Below are 17,177 nucleotides of genomic sequence, written 5' to 3'. Positions count from 1 at the left end.
TCGCACTCGCAACCGACTCCAAGAATAACAATCCCACTCTAGATTTCAACAACCACCGTCATCTTACGTACAATGTTACGATTGTTGTAAAACGCCTTGGGGTTTAAGGTGCTATGTAAACCTATAGAACTTGGCCTGGACCCAAAAGACTGAATGGATCTTTGATCGTTCTGATTGTTGCCGTTGTGTTCTTACGCAGGACGAACTGATGCTATTAACGTCGCCCGTGTCGCATTGCGCGACGTCGCCCTCGGCGACACAGTAACCACCTGCAATGCCGTCTGCAGCAGCGAGGGAGTGAGGGGGGGGGGGGGAGAGAGAGCGAGTGAGGGGGGAGAGAGAGTGTGAGCGAGCGAGGGGAGAGAGAGAGAGTGTGAGCGAGGGGAGAGAGAGAGAGAGATGGCACTTTATTGCGGACACGTTCACTTGACATCGGCAGAGACCCTGTTGTATATGGTCGGGTTATGAAATTTTGATAAAAATAATAATAATTAATAAAATTTGGAAAAATGCGTAATTCGCGGAAATTATGCTATTGCATAAATTATAATAATCACGGAGATAATCTTATTATTTTATGCGAATGCTTGCAGTTATGTTAATGTGTGCAGTTATGACAATTAGGCTTAGCTTCGTATCAATCAGGCCACCAGTCCACGGGAGGTAATGTCGCTGCTGATGTCTCTGCTGCTGATCGGAAGGTGGAGCAAGGACCCCCAAAAAGAAGAAGTCATCGCTGGGACATGCGGTCGGCGTCGCCCCGCGACGCGGCCGCATGTCGCGGGCAACGACGTCAGTGTCGCGGGCGGCGTCACTTATGACGCATTGCGCCACGTCGTGCGTGAAACAATACGCGATGTTTTTCATGATGCATGGCGCGACGTCATGCATCACGCGGGCGACGCCGACATCGCGGACGCCAACGGCGAGAGGGAGTGAGGGGGGGGGAGAGAGAGGAAGTGAGGGGGGGGAGAGGGGAGGGGGAGAGAGCGAGTCTCCTGCAATCAGCGCCTGAGTCGTCAACTCCCCCGTCGACGTGGTGTGGATATCATTTTTTTTGTCTGCAAAATGAGGGGGCTATACCTCACTAGGATGCTGCTGCTGCTACTGCTACTACTACCCCTGCTGCTGGGCACAGTCAAAGTGGAGGAAGGCAAGTCTCAGTTGCTTCAATGACGACGAGGAGGGGGAGGGCGACGTCTTCAATGGCGACGCTGCTGCTGCTGCTGCTGCGGGTGGCACGTGACCAGCAGCACGACACGCTGGCGGCAGCCGGCCCGGCGGGCGCCACCAAGGAGACCGCCGCCCTGGAGAGGGCGACGGTGTTGACAATGCACCTGGTGCGGCGCCATCACGTGGGCCGATAGGAGGGCGGACGAACAGCAACCGGCTCGCACGGCCATCCGCGGGGGGGAAGGGAGGGCTCTCGGGGTGGTGGACCCCAGTCAGGGAGAGGCTGCGGCAGGTCACGAGGGGCGTGGTGGGCAACGTGGGACTGGCGAGCCCCTTCGGGAGCAGAGAGCGCGGGAGAGCGTGGACGGCCACCAGGCCGCTTCTGCCGAGAGGAGGGGGGGGGGGGCTGGCTTTAGACTCATCTTGGTTTGTGATCTTCAACCGCCTGTTCTTTTCACTCGCTTTGTTATATATTTTTGTTTTTGTATTCCACTCACGTGTATTTAGCAAATGGCAGAGCACGACGACTTTTGACTTGTTTTGATTTGTTTTGAGTGTTTTTTTGACTTTTTATAATCTGGCACTTTGTAATAAAAGCCATTTGCTCAACAAAAAAAAGGAGAGTGAGGGTTGCCCAATGATGCTGGATGCAATTACCAGCGAAACGTCGTACAACTCAAATTGTAAATGTTGTGGATTCACGCTTCAACACACCGGTGGGCTACAGCAGTGAACTATTTGTCTTTTGTCAACGTGACACTTTTTTACCGATTGGCCGTGTCGGGTGGTGGAGGGTTACGACACATTTATAAATAACGCGATCTAAACCCAAAAATCGTTGATTATGAAAACAAGAGAGAGTGAGCGAGTGGCGAGTGAGACACTCCGGAGTGAGGCGAGAGAGAGAGAGACAAGTATTACCCGACAACGAACTTGAGTGCCGAGGAGGCTGCAGGAGAGGAGTGCGTGGACGCCGATCAGGAGGGCGCCCGCCAGCACCACCGCTGCGTTCCCACCACCACCACCAGCGCCATCTCCGGCGGCGCTGCCTGGTGGTACACAGATGTATCGTGGTGCCGCAGCCGCGTCGCCAGCAGGCCCCGGAGGAGGTGCACCGGCTCCGGGCGCAGGCGGGACGACCCGGAAGAAGCCGACGATGTCGACAACGACCGGCTCCGGGCATCGCCCTCGGACGGCGCCATCGCGGGCGTGGCAGAGACGCGGCGGGCGGTGGTGGCGGCGCCGGGCGCTAGCGGCGAGCGGGAGGAGGAGGAGGAGGGGAAGGAGGAGGAGCGGGAGGCGGCGGACCTGCGCCGGCGTCTCCAGAACGCAGAGCAGTTCGCCCTCCTGCTGCTGCACGAAGCGGAGCGCCGGCACACGCAGCGGCTGGTGACAGCGTCTTCAATGACGACGACGAGGAGGAGGGTGACGTCTTCAATGACGCTGCTGCTGCTGCGGGTGGCGCACAACCAGCAGGACACGCTGGCGGCGGCCGGGCTGGCGAGCGCCCACGACACCGGAGAACTGATCTTCACTCGCTTGTTCTCTTCACTTGCTTTGGTAGAATTCCACGCACGTGCATTTCGCAAATGGCAGAGCACGACTTGTCTCGATTTGTTTGGTTTACCTTTTATAATCTAGCACTTTATCTTTTTGAGCAAATGGCTTTTATTGCAGAGCTTCTCGCGGCACTTGCCCCTGTGTGTCCGAGCTAGAGTGCGCGTGTTTTTGCTATGGGGACGATTAAAAAGTTTTGATTTGGTGGGAATAATTTGTCTTTTGTGTCCTGTGTGTGTGCGCAGTGACCATGTGGAGGCCTCTGACATGAGCATAACGGAGTAGGGCGACGTCTTCAATGGCGACGAGGAGGAGGAGGGTGACGTCTTCAAATTTCTGAAGAGACCTTGGCCCATAGCTTGCAAAAATGTGATCGTAGCCATTACGCAAGAATTGCAAGACACGATACTATAGTGCAAGTTCTAGCAACAGCCGCACAAAAACTAAACTGGCAAATTATCAAAGAACCAATATTACCTAGCGACACCAACAAAGCAAAACCGGATGTAATTTTAGTAAACGATACTGATGTTCTGGTCATTGATGTATCAATACCCTGGGAATCTCGTTCATTAGCTCTAACATACCATTTCAAAGTAAAAAAATACGCTAATGACAAAAAAATGCAAACGTATCTCGAAACAAAATATCCAAACAAAGTAATAAGAACTGAAGCATTAATCATATCTGCCCGTGGGGGTCGGTGCACTCTTAACAACATAGTAACAAAAAAAGTTGGACTGTCTAACGCATGGGTAAAATTGCCAATGATTAAGGTGATGGAAGGTTCTGTACGGATATGGCGATCTTGGACAAAAGGATAATTAGAGGAAAAAAAATCAATGGAATGTTACGGTGGAACCCTGCCTGGTCGCGGCCTACCCTTTAGGGTTGGCAGCAGATCCATCTTTTCAAACATCCGAATAGTTTACCTCAAACGGGTACCCGACCCAAACACCATACGGGGAACTAGAAGAAGAAACAGCCAAATGCCTCGTCATCTAATTAGTGACGCGCACGAATGGATGAACGAGATTCCCACTGTCCCCATCTACTATCCAGTGAAACCACAGCCAAGGAAAGAAAAGAGAGGGAGTGAGTGGGGAGAGCGAGAGGGAGTGAGTGGGGAGAGCGAGAGGAAGTGAGGGGGGAGAGAGAGAGGGAGTGAGTGGGGAGAGCGAGAGGAAGTGAGGGGGGAGAGAGAGGGAGTGAGTGGGGAGAGCGAGAGGAAGTGAGGGGGGGGAGAGAGAGGGAGTGAGTGGGGAGAGCGAGAGGAAGTGAGTGGGGAGAGCGAGAGGGAGTGAGTGGGGAGAGCGAGAGGGAGTGAGTGGGGAGAGCGAGAGGAAGTGAGGGGGGGGGAGAGAGAGGGAGTGAGTGGGGAGAGCGAGAGGAAGTGAGTGGGGAGAGCGAGAGGGAGTGAGGGGGGGGAGAGAGAGGGAGTGAGGGGGGGGGAGCAGCTGCAGCAGCAGCAGCAGCAGCTGCAGGAGCGGGTTCAGCAGCAGCAGGTGGACCCAGGCCTGGAGCTGCACCTGGAGCTGAAACTCCATCAGTGGCAGTGGCTGCAACAGCAGGAGCTGGAGCTGCAGCAGCAGCAGGAGTTTCAGCAGCAGCAGCGGGAGCTGCAGGAGCTGGAGCTGCAGCAGCAGCAGGAGTTTCAGCAGCAGCCGCAGGAGCTGGAGCTGCAGCAGCAGCAGCAGCAGCTGCAGGAGCTGGAGCTGCAGCAGGAGTTCGAGCGGCAACAGTTGGAGCTGCAGCAGCTGCATCAGCGGGAGCTGCAGCAGCTGCAGGAGCGGTTTCAGCAGCCGGAGCTGGACCCGCAGCTGGGGATGTACCTGGAGCTGAGGCTGCTGCAGCAGCAGCAGCAGCGGGAGCTGCAGCAGCAGCAGCGGGAGCTGCAGCAGCAGCAGCGGGAGCTGCAGCATCCGGGGTGGCAGCAGGCTACGGTAGCTGGGGCACGAGCTGTATCACGCTGAGCGTGGGTTCGATCGCGACCCTGACGATGCCCGTGTGTTTGGATACTCTGGTTCTCTTGGTAAAGTTGAATTAAGTGACGACGTTTCGGGCGCTACACAAGTGCCCATCATCAGGTGTAAAACAACCCCAGCAATAAACAAATTGGTGAAATGGGCAAAAGGAGGCTTGCTTGTGACACGAGGAGAGATGGAGGGGGTGGGGGTGGGGGGTAAGGGGAGTGCGGAAGGGCAGTCACCAAGTTTAATGACCAGGCTACGCTTTGATTTAAAGCTTCTCTCGTGACTGCAGCAGGGATTCATCTTCTTGGTTCTTTCGGTAAAGTCACGTAGAAGGGAAGTATTCTGATTCCAAAGAACACAGGATGAGATGTTACCATCCTTTGTGCAAGCACTTCCAAGAGTTCATGAACAGTGAGCCTGGTGAAATTTGGGGAGCGCATCGTCAGTAGTGACCCTTTGGTTCCCAGGGTGTTTCGGCCTTTCATACTATACACCCTCCCCAAAGGCGGCCAGCGACAGGGTGATCAATCCTACGCTTGTGTCCCATTCCCAATTAGTCAAAGGAGTTGCCTTGTTGTTGGTAGCCAACATCTCTCGTGACTGCAGCAGGGATTCATCTTCTTGGTTCTTTCGGTAAAGTCACGTAGAAGGGAAGTAACGATATGAATGTAAAACGATAAAAATTATCACGACGTTTTGACTGCAACACAAGCAATCGTCATCAGGTGTGAAATCCACAGGAAGAAAATTTCAAAGAAAAATAAAGTAATAAAAATATAAAAAGAGAGAGTGAGGGGGGGGGGAGAGGGGGAGTGAGGGGGGGGGAGAGAGTCTCCTGCAATCAGCGCCTGGGTCATCAACTCCCCCGTCGACGTGGTGTGGATATCATTTTTTCTATCAAAATGAGGGGGCTGTACCCCGCCAGGATGCTGCTGCTGCTGCTACTACTACTACTACCCCTGCTGCTGGGCACGGTCAAAGTGGAGCAAGGCAAGTCTCGGTTGCAGAAGGAGCGCCGCCGGCTCACGATTGCGATCGGCGTCCCTGAGAATGACCCCGGGGGCCCTTCCCGAAGCAGTTGGTGCAGATCAAGTCGACCACGCGTGAAAACGCGCAGTAGAGCATCGCGGGGGCCCGGAGCAGACCAGGACCCCGTGGGTGTTTTTGTCGTGGACCCCGTGACCGGCTGGCTCTCGGTCACCAAGACGACCCTGGACCGTGAGCTCGTCAAAGAGTACCTGGTCAACGGTCACGCGGTGGACATGGCGGCGGCTTCAATGACGACGTCTTCGACGACGAGGAGGAGGAGGAGGGTGACGTCTTCAATGACGAGGAGGACGATGACGACTTCAATGACGAGGAGGGCGACGTCTTGAATGGCGACGCTGCTGCTGTGGGTGGCGCGCAACCAGCACGACACGCTGGCGGCGGGCGCCACCGAGGAGACCGCCGCCCTGGAGAGGGCGACGGTGATGATGATGATGCACCTGGTGCGGCGCCGTCACGCGGGCCGACAGGAGGGCGGACGAACAGCGACCGGCTCGCACGGCCATCCGTGGGGGGGGGGGGATGCAGTGGGAGGTGCGGGGGGGCGCGGGGTGGTGGACCCAGGTAACGGAGAGGCTGCGGCGGAGGCGACGTGGGACTGGCGAGCCCCTTTGGGAGCAGAGAGCGCGGGAGAGCGGGGGGGCGCTTCAGACTCCTCTTGGTTTGTCATCTTCACTCGCCTGTTCTTTTCACTCGCTTTGTTATATATTTTTGTTTTTGTATTCCACGCACGTGTATTTCGCAAATGGCAGAGCACGACTTGTTGAGTGTTTTTTTGACTTTTTATCATCTTGCACTTTGTATATAAAAGCCATTTGCTCAACAAAAAAAAGGCGAGTGAGGGGGGGAGAGAGCGAGCGGAGTTGGTACTGGAGTCCAGGCTTCAGGCCCTGGCCACTCGGATTGCTCCGGTGTACAAGACACTGGCCCCTCAAGCCTACAGCAACCAGGCGGGGCACGAGGTTGTGGCTGGTGAATGGCGGCTAGGCCAGGGTGAGGGTCGACCGTTTGCCGGGGTCACCGCCTGCGTGGACTTTTGCGCCCGTGCCCACAAGGAGCGGCACAACGTGAACACGACTTTTGATTTGTTTTGAATATTTATAATATCGCACGAATTTTATATAAAGCCATTTGCTCAAAAAAAGAGGGAGGGGGGGGGGAGAGAGAGGGGCGAGAGGGAGTGAGGGGGGAGTGAGAGAGTCACCAGGGTGCTGCTGCTGCTGCTGCTCAATCAGCTGCAGAGTGGAGATCAGCAGCGAGAGAGGCAGCTGTGCGGCCTGCAGCCGACGAGCCCGCCCGCCGCGTGGCCCGACAAGGCCGTCGACATCGCCTTCGACGACGAGGCCATCGACGGCCCTCCCTTCCGCACCTGCCTGCCGCCCGGCAACCCCGACAACGACGACGGCGACCGCGCCACCGCCACCGGCTCCGTCCGTTTGTCGTCACGGTGCTTCTCTACGCCAAGAAACGTGGCGGCGAGGAGGAGGAGGAGGACCAGGGCCTGCCCATGGCCGCAGCCGGGAACCGCTGGGCCGGGAACCGCTGGGCCGGGAACCGCTGGGCCGGGAACCGCTGGGCCGGGAACCGCTGGGCCGGGAACCGCTGGGCCGGGAACCGCTGGGCCGGGAACCGCTGGGCCGGGAACCGCTGGGCCGGGAACCGCTGGGCCGGGAACCGCTGGGCCGGGAACCGCTGGGCCGGGAACCGCTGGGCCGGGAACCGCTGGGCCGGGAACCGCTGGGCCGGGAACCGCTGGGCCGGGAACCGCTGGGCCGGGAACCGCTGGGCCGGGAACCGCTGGGCCGGGAACCGCTGGGCCGGGAACCGCTGGGCCGGGAACCGCTGGGCCTGCACCGCGGCCTCCTGCAATCGGACGTTCCTCCATTCACGGGGCCTCAATGTTCACCTATCCTGGCACAAGCGTCGGGATGAAGTCACCGACACTTGGGGTGTCGGTGGCGGCCATCGTGGGCGTGGCCAGCGGCTTCCTCCTCCTGTTCCTCCACCTGTTCCTGCTGCCCCAGAGGCACAACAGCAGCATCAGCACGGCCACCACCACAACCACCACCCCCGGCACCACCACCACCACCCCCGGCACCACCACCACCGGCACCACCACCACCACCCCCGGCACCACAACTACAACAACCACCACCACCCCCCCCCCCCAGCACCACCACCACCACAACAACCACCACCGGCACGGCCAGCACCGTGGGGGTGATGCCGGGACCTTTGCGTTACGGTTTCGTGGTTTTAGTTTTCTGTGAGCGCCACCATCGCGGTGAAAGGTGGACGCCACGCGGTGGTGGTTGGGGTTGACGATGCACTCCCCCCCTCCCCACCCCTCACATCGTTACGTTCTATGGGGAGGCGCGTTGCAAGACTTCTTTATCGGCGCGTGGAGGTCTTTGGCCGCTCACGGCGGCCGTTTTGTCGCCATTTTAAAACCGCTCGATTTCGTCGTCACATTTCAGCGCAACGCTGGAAGCTTCGTCAATGCGGCTTCGCTTCCGTAACCCCCCACGAGTGGCGCGACGAGATCACTACACGGTGGACAGGAGCAACTGGAGCGAGAACTGACCTGCACCCAACGGTGCCGTCAAGATGCCGTCAGGGCCAGCTCCCGCTCAACCCGACTCCGGCGCGCGATTGGACGTCGTTGGTCCAATCGCGTCGCCTCCAATCACAATCTCTCCCGTTCAACCCCCGACTCCGGCGCGCGATTGGACCAACGCGAATGGACAATGGTCCAATCGCGCGCGCGCCCTGGACCCTGGGTTTGATTTCCCCATCTCCCCCCAGGTCGACTCAGCCTGCAGTGACATGTTGTGTGGCAATGTGGGCACTGTGGGGAGACAAAGGCGGCCGGGCGTGGCGTTTTGGCCACCGCCGGTCTGGCAATGCCATACGGAGCGGGGGAGATCTGTGTCCTGTTTATAGTTTGGGTCAAAAATAACCACTGGAACTTTTATACAGAAAAAGTAAAACTTCCATTTGAAGATCTAGAAGCTCAACTGATGCCAACATTGTTACATTAATAATGTTACAATCATACCTCGTGTTGTAATGCTACGTATTATTGCCGTGCTGTCACGTACATCACTATGATACAACACGTATAGCCGTTATTGTAAAAGATTGCTTTAATAACGGCTATGATAACGCTATCAGTATACCGTGTTTATGATAGTATGTCAACAACATCGTTACATCATGTGATGATGATGATGATGTGTTTGCAGGCAGTGCTGTGGGGGTCACAGGTGAGAGCCCCCCTCCCCAGGTCGTGCCACTGCTGGATGAGACCCCTCCCCCTTCTGTGAGGAGGTGTAAGGAGGTCTGGGGAGGGAAATTTCTCAATTTGTTTGGACGTTGCTCGTTTTGTTAACGGAATAATAAAATGGAAGTGAAACTTCAAAAAAAAGAGGGAGTGAGTGAGAGGGGAGAGAGAGAGAGTGTGAGTGAGTGAGGGGGGAGAGAGGGTGAGTGAGGGGGGAGAGAGTGAGTGAGGGGGGAGAGAGAGAGGGAGTGAGTGAGAGGGGAGAGAGAGAGTGTGAGTGAGTGAGGGGAGAGGGAGTGAGAGGGGAGAGAGGGTGAGTGAGTGAGGGGGGAGAGAGAGAAGGGGGAGAGAGTGTGAGTGAGTGAGAGGGAGTGAGGGGGGAGAGAGAGTGTGAGTGAGAGGGAGTGAGTGAGAGAGAGGAGGTGAGGTGAGAGGGGGCTGAAAGTTCCCACCGTCACCGTGATCATGCACAGCGGCAGCAGCGGCAGCAGGGACGGCGCCGCTCCCTCCCAGCACGGGCCTCCTCCACTCCACCCGCCAGCCGCGTCCCCATCACCTGCGGCTGGCGCCGTGCGCGCTACTACAGCACCACAGCTCGGCCACGACTCTGTGCGGCACGGAGCTGGTCGAGGCCTTACAGTTTGTGTGCGGAGGCGACGGCTTCTACGCGGCGCGAGCTGGAGAGCGCCGTGGCGGTCCGGGCGGCATCGTGGAGGAGGAGGAGTGCCGCTGCTGCTGTCTGCTGGTGCCTGCTGGTGCCTGCTGGTGCCTGCGACGCTGCCGACTGCTGCTGGTGACGCTGGTGAGGGGGACGCCAACCAGCCTGAGGCCACCATCGTGGGCGCCCGCCGCTACCCAGGGCCCCGTCTCCAGGGCCACCACCGCGGCCTTCCCGCCACGCCGCGTCGTCTGCGTCGGCGCTGCCTGGTGGTGCACCGCTGTGTCGTGGTGCCGCAGCCGCGCCGCCAGCAGGCCCCGGAGGAGCCGCTCCAGGCGCCGGTGGCGGTCGACCCAGACGGCGCCACTCAGCGTCGCTCAGCGCCGCCGTCACCGCCGCCGCTGCTGCATGACCACGAATCGGCCTGAGCTCCTGGCAGCGGCGGCGAGAACAACAGCAACAACAGCAACAACAGCAACAACATCAGTAACAGCAGCATCAGCAACAAGAGCAACATCAGCAACAACAGCATCATCAGCAACATCAGCAACAACAACAACAAATTCTTGCACGCCCTGGGAATGTAAACGTGTGCGTGCGTGTGCTTCCTTGGGTTTGCGAATGGGGGGGGGGGGGGGGGGGTGATACGAACGGCTCAGAGTTTACCTCTCGCCGACGCGGGGCGACAGCCACGAGACTTTCTCTGCTGGGAGATGAGCGGCGTCGGCCCGATGCCGTTCGTGGAGAGACTCGGTCGCTGGGTGGCGCCCGGCGGGGCTTGGCGGCGCTGGCGCTCGTACTCTGGAGCTCTGGCGACACTCGTTCGCTTGTGCGCTGGCAGGCTGGCACCTGTGCTCGGGCACTCCACGCAGGCGTCGTCAGGATCGTATACCAGGCGAGGTAGTCAACATCGCGTCGTCTTCACCGCCGCCGGTGCATGAACAGGCCAGAGCTGCTGGTGGCGCCGGGCACTAGCAGCGAGCGGGAGGAGGAGGAGGAGGGCGACGTCTTCAATGGCGAGGAGGAGGAGGGCGACGTCTTCAATGGCGAGGAGGAGGAGGGCGACGTCTTCAATGACGAGGAGGAGGAGGGCGACGTCTTCAATGACGAGGAGGAGGAGGGCGACGTCTTCAATGACGAGGAGGAGGAGGGCGACGTCTTCAATGACGAGGAGGAGGGCGACGTCTTCAATGACGAGGAGGGCGACGTCTTCAATGGCGAGGAGGGCGACGTCTTCAATGGCGAGGAGGGCGACGTCTTCAATGGCGAGGAGGGCGACGTCTTCAATGGCGAGGAGGGCGACGTCTTCAATGGCGAGGAGGAGGGCGACGTCTTCAATGACGAGGAGGAGGGCGACGTCTTCAATGACGAGGAGGGCGATGTCTTAAATGGCGAGGAGGAGGAGGGCGACGTCTTCAATGACGAGGAGGAGGGCGACGTCTTCAATGGCGAGGAGGAGGGCGACGTCTTCAATGGCGAGGAGGGCGACGTCTTCAATGACGAGGAGGGCGACGTCTTCAATGACGAGGAGGGCGACGTCTTCAATGGCGAGGAGGGCGACGTCTTCAATGACGAGGAGGAGGAGGGCGACGGCTTCAATGACGAGGAGGAGGGCGACGTCTTCAATGACGAGGAGGGCGACGTCTTCAATGGCGAGGAGGGCGACGTCTTCAATGGCGAGGAGGGCGACGTCTTCAATGACGAGGAGGGCGACGTCTTCAATGACGAGGAGGGCGACGTCTTCAATGACGAGGAGGAGGAGGGCGACGTCTTCAATGACGAGGAGGAGGGCGACGTCTTCAATGACGAGGAGGAGGGCGACGTCTTCAATGGCGAGGAGGAGGGCGACGTCTTCAATGGCGAGGAGGAGGGCGACGTCTTCAATGGCGAGGAGGAGGGCGACGTCTTCAATGACGAGGAGGGCGACGTCTTCAATGACGAGGAGGACGACGTCTTCAATGGCGAGGAGGGCGACGTCTTCAATGACGAGGAGGAGGAGGGCGACGTCTTCAATGACGAGGAGGAGGAGGGCGACGTCTTCAATGACGAGGAGGAGGGGGTGGTCTTCAATGGCGAGGAGGAGGAGGGCGACGTCTTCAATGACGAGGAGGAGGAGGGCGACGTCTTCAATGACGAGGAGGAGGAGGGCGACGTCTTCAATGACGAGGAGGAGGGGGTGGTCTTCAATGGCGAGGAGGAGGAGGGCGACGTCTTCAATGACGAGGAGGAGGAGGGCGACGTCTTCAATGACGAGGAGGAGGGGGTGGTCTTCAATGGCGACGCTGCTGGTGCGGCTGGCGCGCGACCAGCACTCCCACGCTGGTGGCGGCGGCCGGTCTGGCGAGCGCCCACGACATGGGCGACGCCCTGGAGAGGGCGACCTGCTGCTGTGCTGCTGCTGCGTCACGTGGGACGGCACCGGCGGCGCTAGGGGGGCGGCGCCGTAAAGGTTTTAAACAATCGTAGTTTTTATTAATCTTCACTTGTTTTCACTTTGTTTTTGTATTTATTGCACGCGCACATTTATTTAGCAAATGGCAGAGCACGACTTTTGATTTGATTTGTTTCGAGTCTTTTTTTGGATTTTTTCTAATTGACACTTTTTATTAAAAGCCATTTGCTTAAACTTTAAGCGTATTAAAAAAAAGAGAGAGGGAGTGAGGGGGGAGTGAGAGGAGAGATGGGAGAGAGATCGGGGAGAGAGAAAGAGTGATTGAGAGAGAGAGGAGGGAGTGATTGGGAGAAGTGTGGGAGAGCTGAAGAGAGAGAAGAGGGGTGAGTGAGTCGCTTTTAACGGAGACGGTTTCAGCTTCAGACTCCTCTTGGTTTGTCATCTCCACTCGCTTGTTCTTTCCACTCGCTTTGGTATATTTTTGTTTTTGTATTCCACGCACGTGTATTTCGCAAATGGCAGAGCACGACTTGTTTTGAGTGTTTTTTTTCTTAGACGTGTAGCGCCTGCTGCTGCATCCTGCTGCGCAATGCTCGAGTCACTCATGGCAGACAGGGGGACTTCGATCCACTTGGGTCTCCTCTTCGTTGAGTCCAGGCTTCAGGCCCTGGCCACTCGGATTGCTCCGGTGTACAAGACACTGGCCCCTCAAGCCTACAGCAACCAGGTGGGGCACGAGGTTGTGGCTGGTGAATGGCGGCTAGGCCAGGGTGAGGGTCGACCGTTTGCCGGGGTCACCGCCTGCGTGGACTTGTGCACCCGTGCCCACAAGGAGCGGCACAACGTGAACACGACTTTTGATTTGTTTTTAATATTTTTTTAACACTTTATAATATCGCACGATATATACATAAAGCCATTTGCTCAAAAAAAAGAGGGTGGGGGGGAGAGAGAGGGGCGAGAGGGAGGGGGGGAGAGAGAGGGAGTGAGGGGGGAGTGAGAGAATGAGAGAGGGAGTCACCAGGGTGCTGCTGCTGCTCCTAAATCAGCTGCAGAGTGGAGATCAGCAGCGAGAGAGGCAGCTGTGCGGCCTGCAGCCGACGAGCCCGCCCGCCGCGTGGCCCGACAAGGCCGTCGACATCGCCTTCGACGACGAGGCCTTCGACATTTGCCTGCCGCCCGGCAACCCCGACAACGACGACGGCGACCGCGCCACCGCCACCGGCTCCGTCCGTTTGTCGTCACGGTGCTTCTCTACGCCAAGAAACGTGGCGGCGAGGAGGAGGAGGAGGACCAGGGCCTGCCCATGGCCGCCGCTGCCGGGAACCGCTGGGCCGGGAACCGCTGGGCCTGCACCGCGGCCTCCTGCAAATCGGACGTTCCTCCATTCACGGGGCCTCAATGTTCACCTATCCTGGCACAAGCGTCGGGATGAAGTCACCGACACTTGGGGTGTCGGTGGCGGCCATCGTGGGCGTGGCCAGAGGCTTCCTCCTCCTCCTGCTGCCCCAGAGGCACAACAGCAGCATCAGCACGGCCACCACCACAACCACCACCGGCACGGCCAGCACCGTGGGGTTGACGATGCACTCCCCCCCCTCCCCACCCCTCACATCGCTACGTTCTATGGGGAGGCGGCTGGAGGGGCGTGTTGGAAGACTTCTTTAACGGCGCGTGGAGGTCTTTGGCCATTCTCACGGCCGTTTTGTCGCCATTTTAAAACCGCTCGATTTCGTCGTCACATTTCAGCGCAACGCTGGAAGCTTCGTCAATGCGGCTTCGCTTCCGTAACCCCCCACGAGTGGCGCGACGAGATCACTACACGGTGGACAGGAGCAACTGGAGCGAGAACTGACCTGCACCCAACGGTGCCGTCAAGATGCCGTCAGGGCCAGCTCCCGCACAACCCCGACTCCGGCGCGCGATTGGACGTCGTTGGTCCAATCGCGTTGCCTCCAATCACAATCTCTCCCGTTCAACCCCCGACTCCGGCGTGCGATTGGACGTTGTTGGTCCAATCGCGTTGCCTCCAATCAAAATGTTTGAGTAGCACGACGTTTCTGGCGAATTGCCCAATGATGCTGGATGCAATTACCAGCGAAACGTCGTACAACTCAAATTGTAAATGTTGTGGATTCACGCTTCAACACACCGGTGGGCTAAAGCAGTGAACTATTTGTCTTTTGTCAACGTGACACTTTTTTACCGATTGGCCGTGTCGGGTGGTGGAGGGTTACGACACATTTGTAAATAACGCGATCTAAACCCAAAAATCGTTGATTATGAAAACAAGAGAGAGTGAGCGAGTGGCGAGTGAGACACTCCGGAGTGAGGCGAGTGGAGAGAGAGAGAGAGAGAGACAAGTATTACCCGACAACGAACTTGAGTGCCGAGGAGGCCGCAGGAGAGGAGTACGTGGACGCCGATCAGGAGGGCGCCCGCCAGCACCACCGCTGCGTTCCCACCACCACCACCAGCGCTGCCTGGTGGTACACAGATGTATCGTGGTGCCGCAGCCGCGTCGCCAGCAGGCCCCGGAGGAGCCGCTCCGGGCGGCGGTGGCGGGACGACCCAGACAGCGTCGCTGCTCAGCGTCGTCGTCGTCTTCACCGCCGCCGGTGCCCGACTGAATCGGCCGGAGCTGCTGGCGGCGGCGGATTTTCGGCGGCAGAGACGCGCCGCCGAAGCCGCCGACGACGTCGACAACTACCGGCTCCGGGCGCCGCCCTTGGACGGCGCCATCGCGGGCGTGGCAGAGACGCGGCGGGGCGGGTCCCGCTCGACGGCTGGTGGTGGCGGCGAGGGGGAGGAGGAAGGGGACCTGCGCCAGCGTCTCCAGAACGCCGAGCGGTTTGCCCTCCTGCACCAAGCGGAGCGCCGACACACGGAGCGGCTGGTGACGGCGTCTTCAATGGCGAGGAGGAGGAGGAGGGCGACGTCTTCAATGGCGACGAGGAGGAGGAGGGCGACGTCTTCAATGGCGACGAGGAGGGTGACGTCTTCAATGGCGACGCTGCTGCTGCGTGTGGCGCGTGACCAGCACGACACGCTGGCGGCGGCCGGGCGGGCGCCCAAGACACCGGAGAACGGATCTTCACTCGCTCGTTCTCTTCACTTGCTTTGGTAGAATTCCACGCACGTGTATTTCGCAAATGGCAGAGCACGACTCGTTTGGATTTGTTTTTTTTTTACTTTTTATAATCTAGCACTTTTTTTTGGGGAAAATGGCTTTTATTACAGAGAGGGAGGGAGTGAGGGGGGCGAGATTTTTCTCAGCAGCAGCGCGACTCGCGGTGAAACATCTTCCAGCAGCTCACAGCGACTTCCAGCGACTCACAGAAGCTCCCATCAGCACACGGAGACACGGAGAAAAGGCGGCTTGCAACTACAGACGACGAAGACGAGTTGGCAGGAGGCCGCAGACGAGACCACGGCGGACGGGCCCTCCCTGCGAGGGAGTGAGACGGTTGCTGATTGGCTGAGGAGTGGGGGTTGCTGATTGGCCGAGTGCGTGGACGGGGCTGCGACCTCTGCCTCAAAGCGAGCGACACGTGGAGAGTTCCATTTTCTCAGCAGCGCCACTCGCGTTGAAGCATCTTCCAACTTCCAGAAGCTTCCAGCAGCGACTTCCAGCGACTCACAGAAGCTTCCATCAGCACACGGGGACACGGAGAAAAGGTGCTTGCAACTTGAGCCGTGTCCGCCGCCGTTCGACGACTACAGACGAAGACGAGTTGGCAGGAGGCCGCAGAGGAGATCATGGACGCCGACCAGCCCAAGGGGGACGCCCGCCGCTACCCAGGGCCCCGTCTCCAGGGCCACCACCTCGGCCTTCTCGCCACGCCGCGTTGTCTGCGTCGGCGCTGCCTGGCGGCGGTCGAGCGCCGCGTCGTCTTCACCGCCACCGGTGCCTGACGATGAAGCGGCCGGAGCTGCTGGCGGCGGCGGCGGACTTACGGCGGCAGAGACACGCCGCGGCGGGGCGGTTCCCGCTCGACGGCCGGCGGTGGCGGCGCCGGGCGCTAGCGGCGAGGGGGAGGAGGAGGGGGACCTGCGCCGGTGTGTGCAGAACAGAGCAGTTCGCCCTCCTGCACCAAGCGGAGCACTGGCACACGGAGAGACTGGTGACGACGTCTTCAATGGCGACGAGGAGGAGGAGGGCGACGTCTTCAATGGCGACGAGGAGGAGGAGGGCGACGTCTTCAATGACGACGAGGAGGAGGAGGGCGACGTCTTCAATGACGACGAGGAGGAGGAGGGCGACGTCTTCAATGACGACGAGGAGGAGGAGGGCGACGTCTTCAATGACGACGAGGAGGAGGAGGGCGACGTCTTCAATGACGACGAGGAGGAGGAGGGCGACGTCTTCAATGACGACGAGGAGGAGGAGGGCGACGTCTTCAATGACGACGAGGAGGAGGAGGGCGACGTCTTCAATGACGAGGAGAAGGAGGGCGACGTCTTCAATGACGAGGAGGAGGGCGACGTCTTCAATGACGATGAGGAGGGTGACGTCTTCAATGACGATGAGGAGGGTGACGTCTTCAATGACGATGAGGAGGGTGACGTCTTCAATGACGATGAGGAGGGTGACGTCTTCAATGACGATGAGGAGGGTGACGTCTTCAATGACGAGGAGGAGGGTGACGTCTTCAATGACGAGGAGGAGGAGGAGGGTGACGTCTTCAATGGCGACGAGGAGGAGGAGGGTGACGTCTTCAATGGCGACGAGGAGGAGGAGGGTGACGTCTTCAATGGCGACGAGGAGGAGGAGGGTGACGTCTTCAATGGCGACGAGGAGGGTGACGTCTTCAATGGCGACGAGGAGGGTGACGTCTTCAATGGCGACGAGGAGGGTGACGTCTTCAATGGCGACGAGGAGGGTGACGTCTTCAATGAGGAGGAGGGTGACGTCTTCAATGAGGAGGAGGGTGACGTCTTCAATGGCGACGAGGAGGGGGAGGGTGACGTCTTCAATGACGATGAGGAGGAGGAGGGTGACGTCTTCAATGACGATGAGGAGGAGGGTGACGTCTTCAATGGCGACGAGGAGGGTGACGTCTTCAATGAGGAGGAGGAGGGTGACGTCTTCAA

The 17,177-nt window shown here is 58.9% G+C and overlaps 1 protein-coding gene across 1 annotated transcript; it reads right to left on the bottom strand.

Moving 5' to 3' along the window:
• Positions 1–10,599: 10,599 nt before the first annotated feature.
• LOC144954842 (uncharacterized) lies at positions 10,600–15,432 on the bottom strand. Its single transcript, XM_078885242.1, has 3 exons — positions 15,401–15,432; positions 14,454–14,989; positions 10,600–12,118 (listed from the first exon to the last, which is right to left on the bottom strand). Exons 1-3 carry the CDS (start codon positions 15,430–15,432, stop codon positions 11,076–11,078), a joined length of 1,611 nt encoding a protein of 536 aa, XP_078741368.1. The 3' UTR covers positions 10,600–11,075.
• Positions 15,433–17,177: the final 1,745 nt, after the last annotated feature.

This window comes from Lampetra fluviatilis, unplaced genomic scaffold, assembly GCF_964198595.1.
Source record: "Lampetra fluviatilis unplaced genomic scaffold, kcLamFluv1.1 SCAFFOLD_172, whole genome shotgun sequence".
NCBI lineage: Eukaryota > Metazoa > Chordata > Hyperoartia > Petromyzontiformes > Petromyzontidae > Lampetra > Lampetra fluviatilis.
The sequence above is the reverse complement of the archived record's forward strand: the minus strand, read 5'-3'. Positions and strand labels throughout refer to the sequence as shown.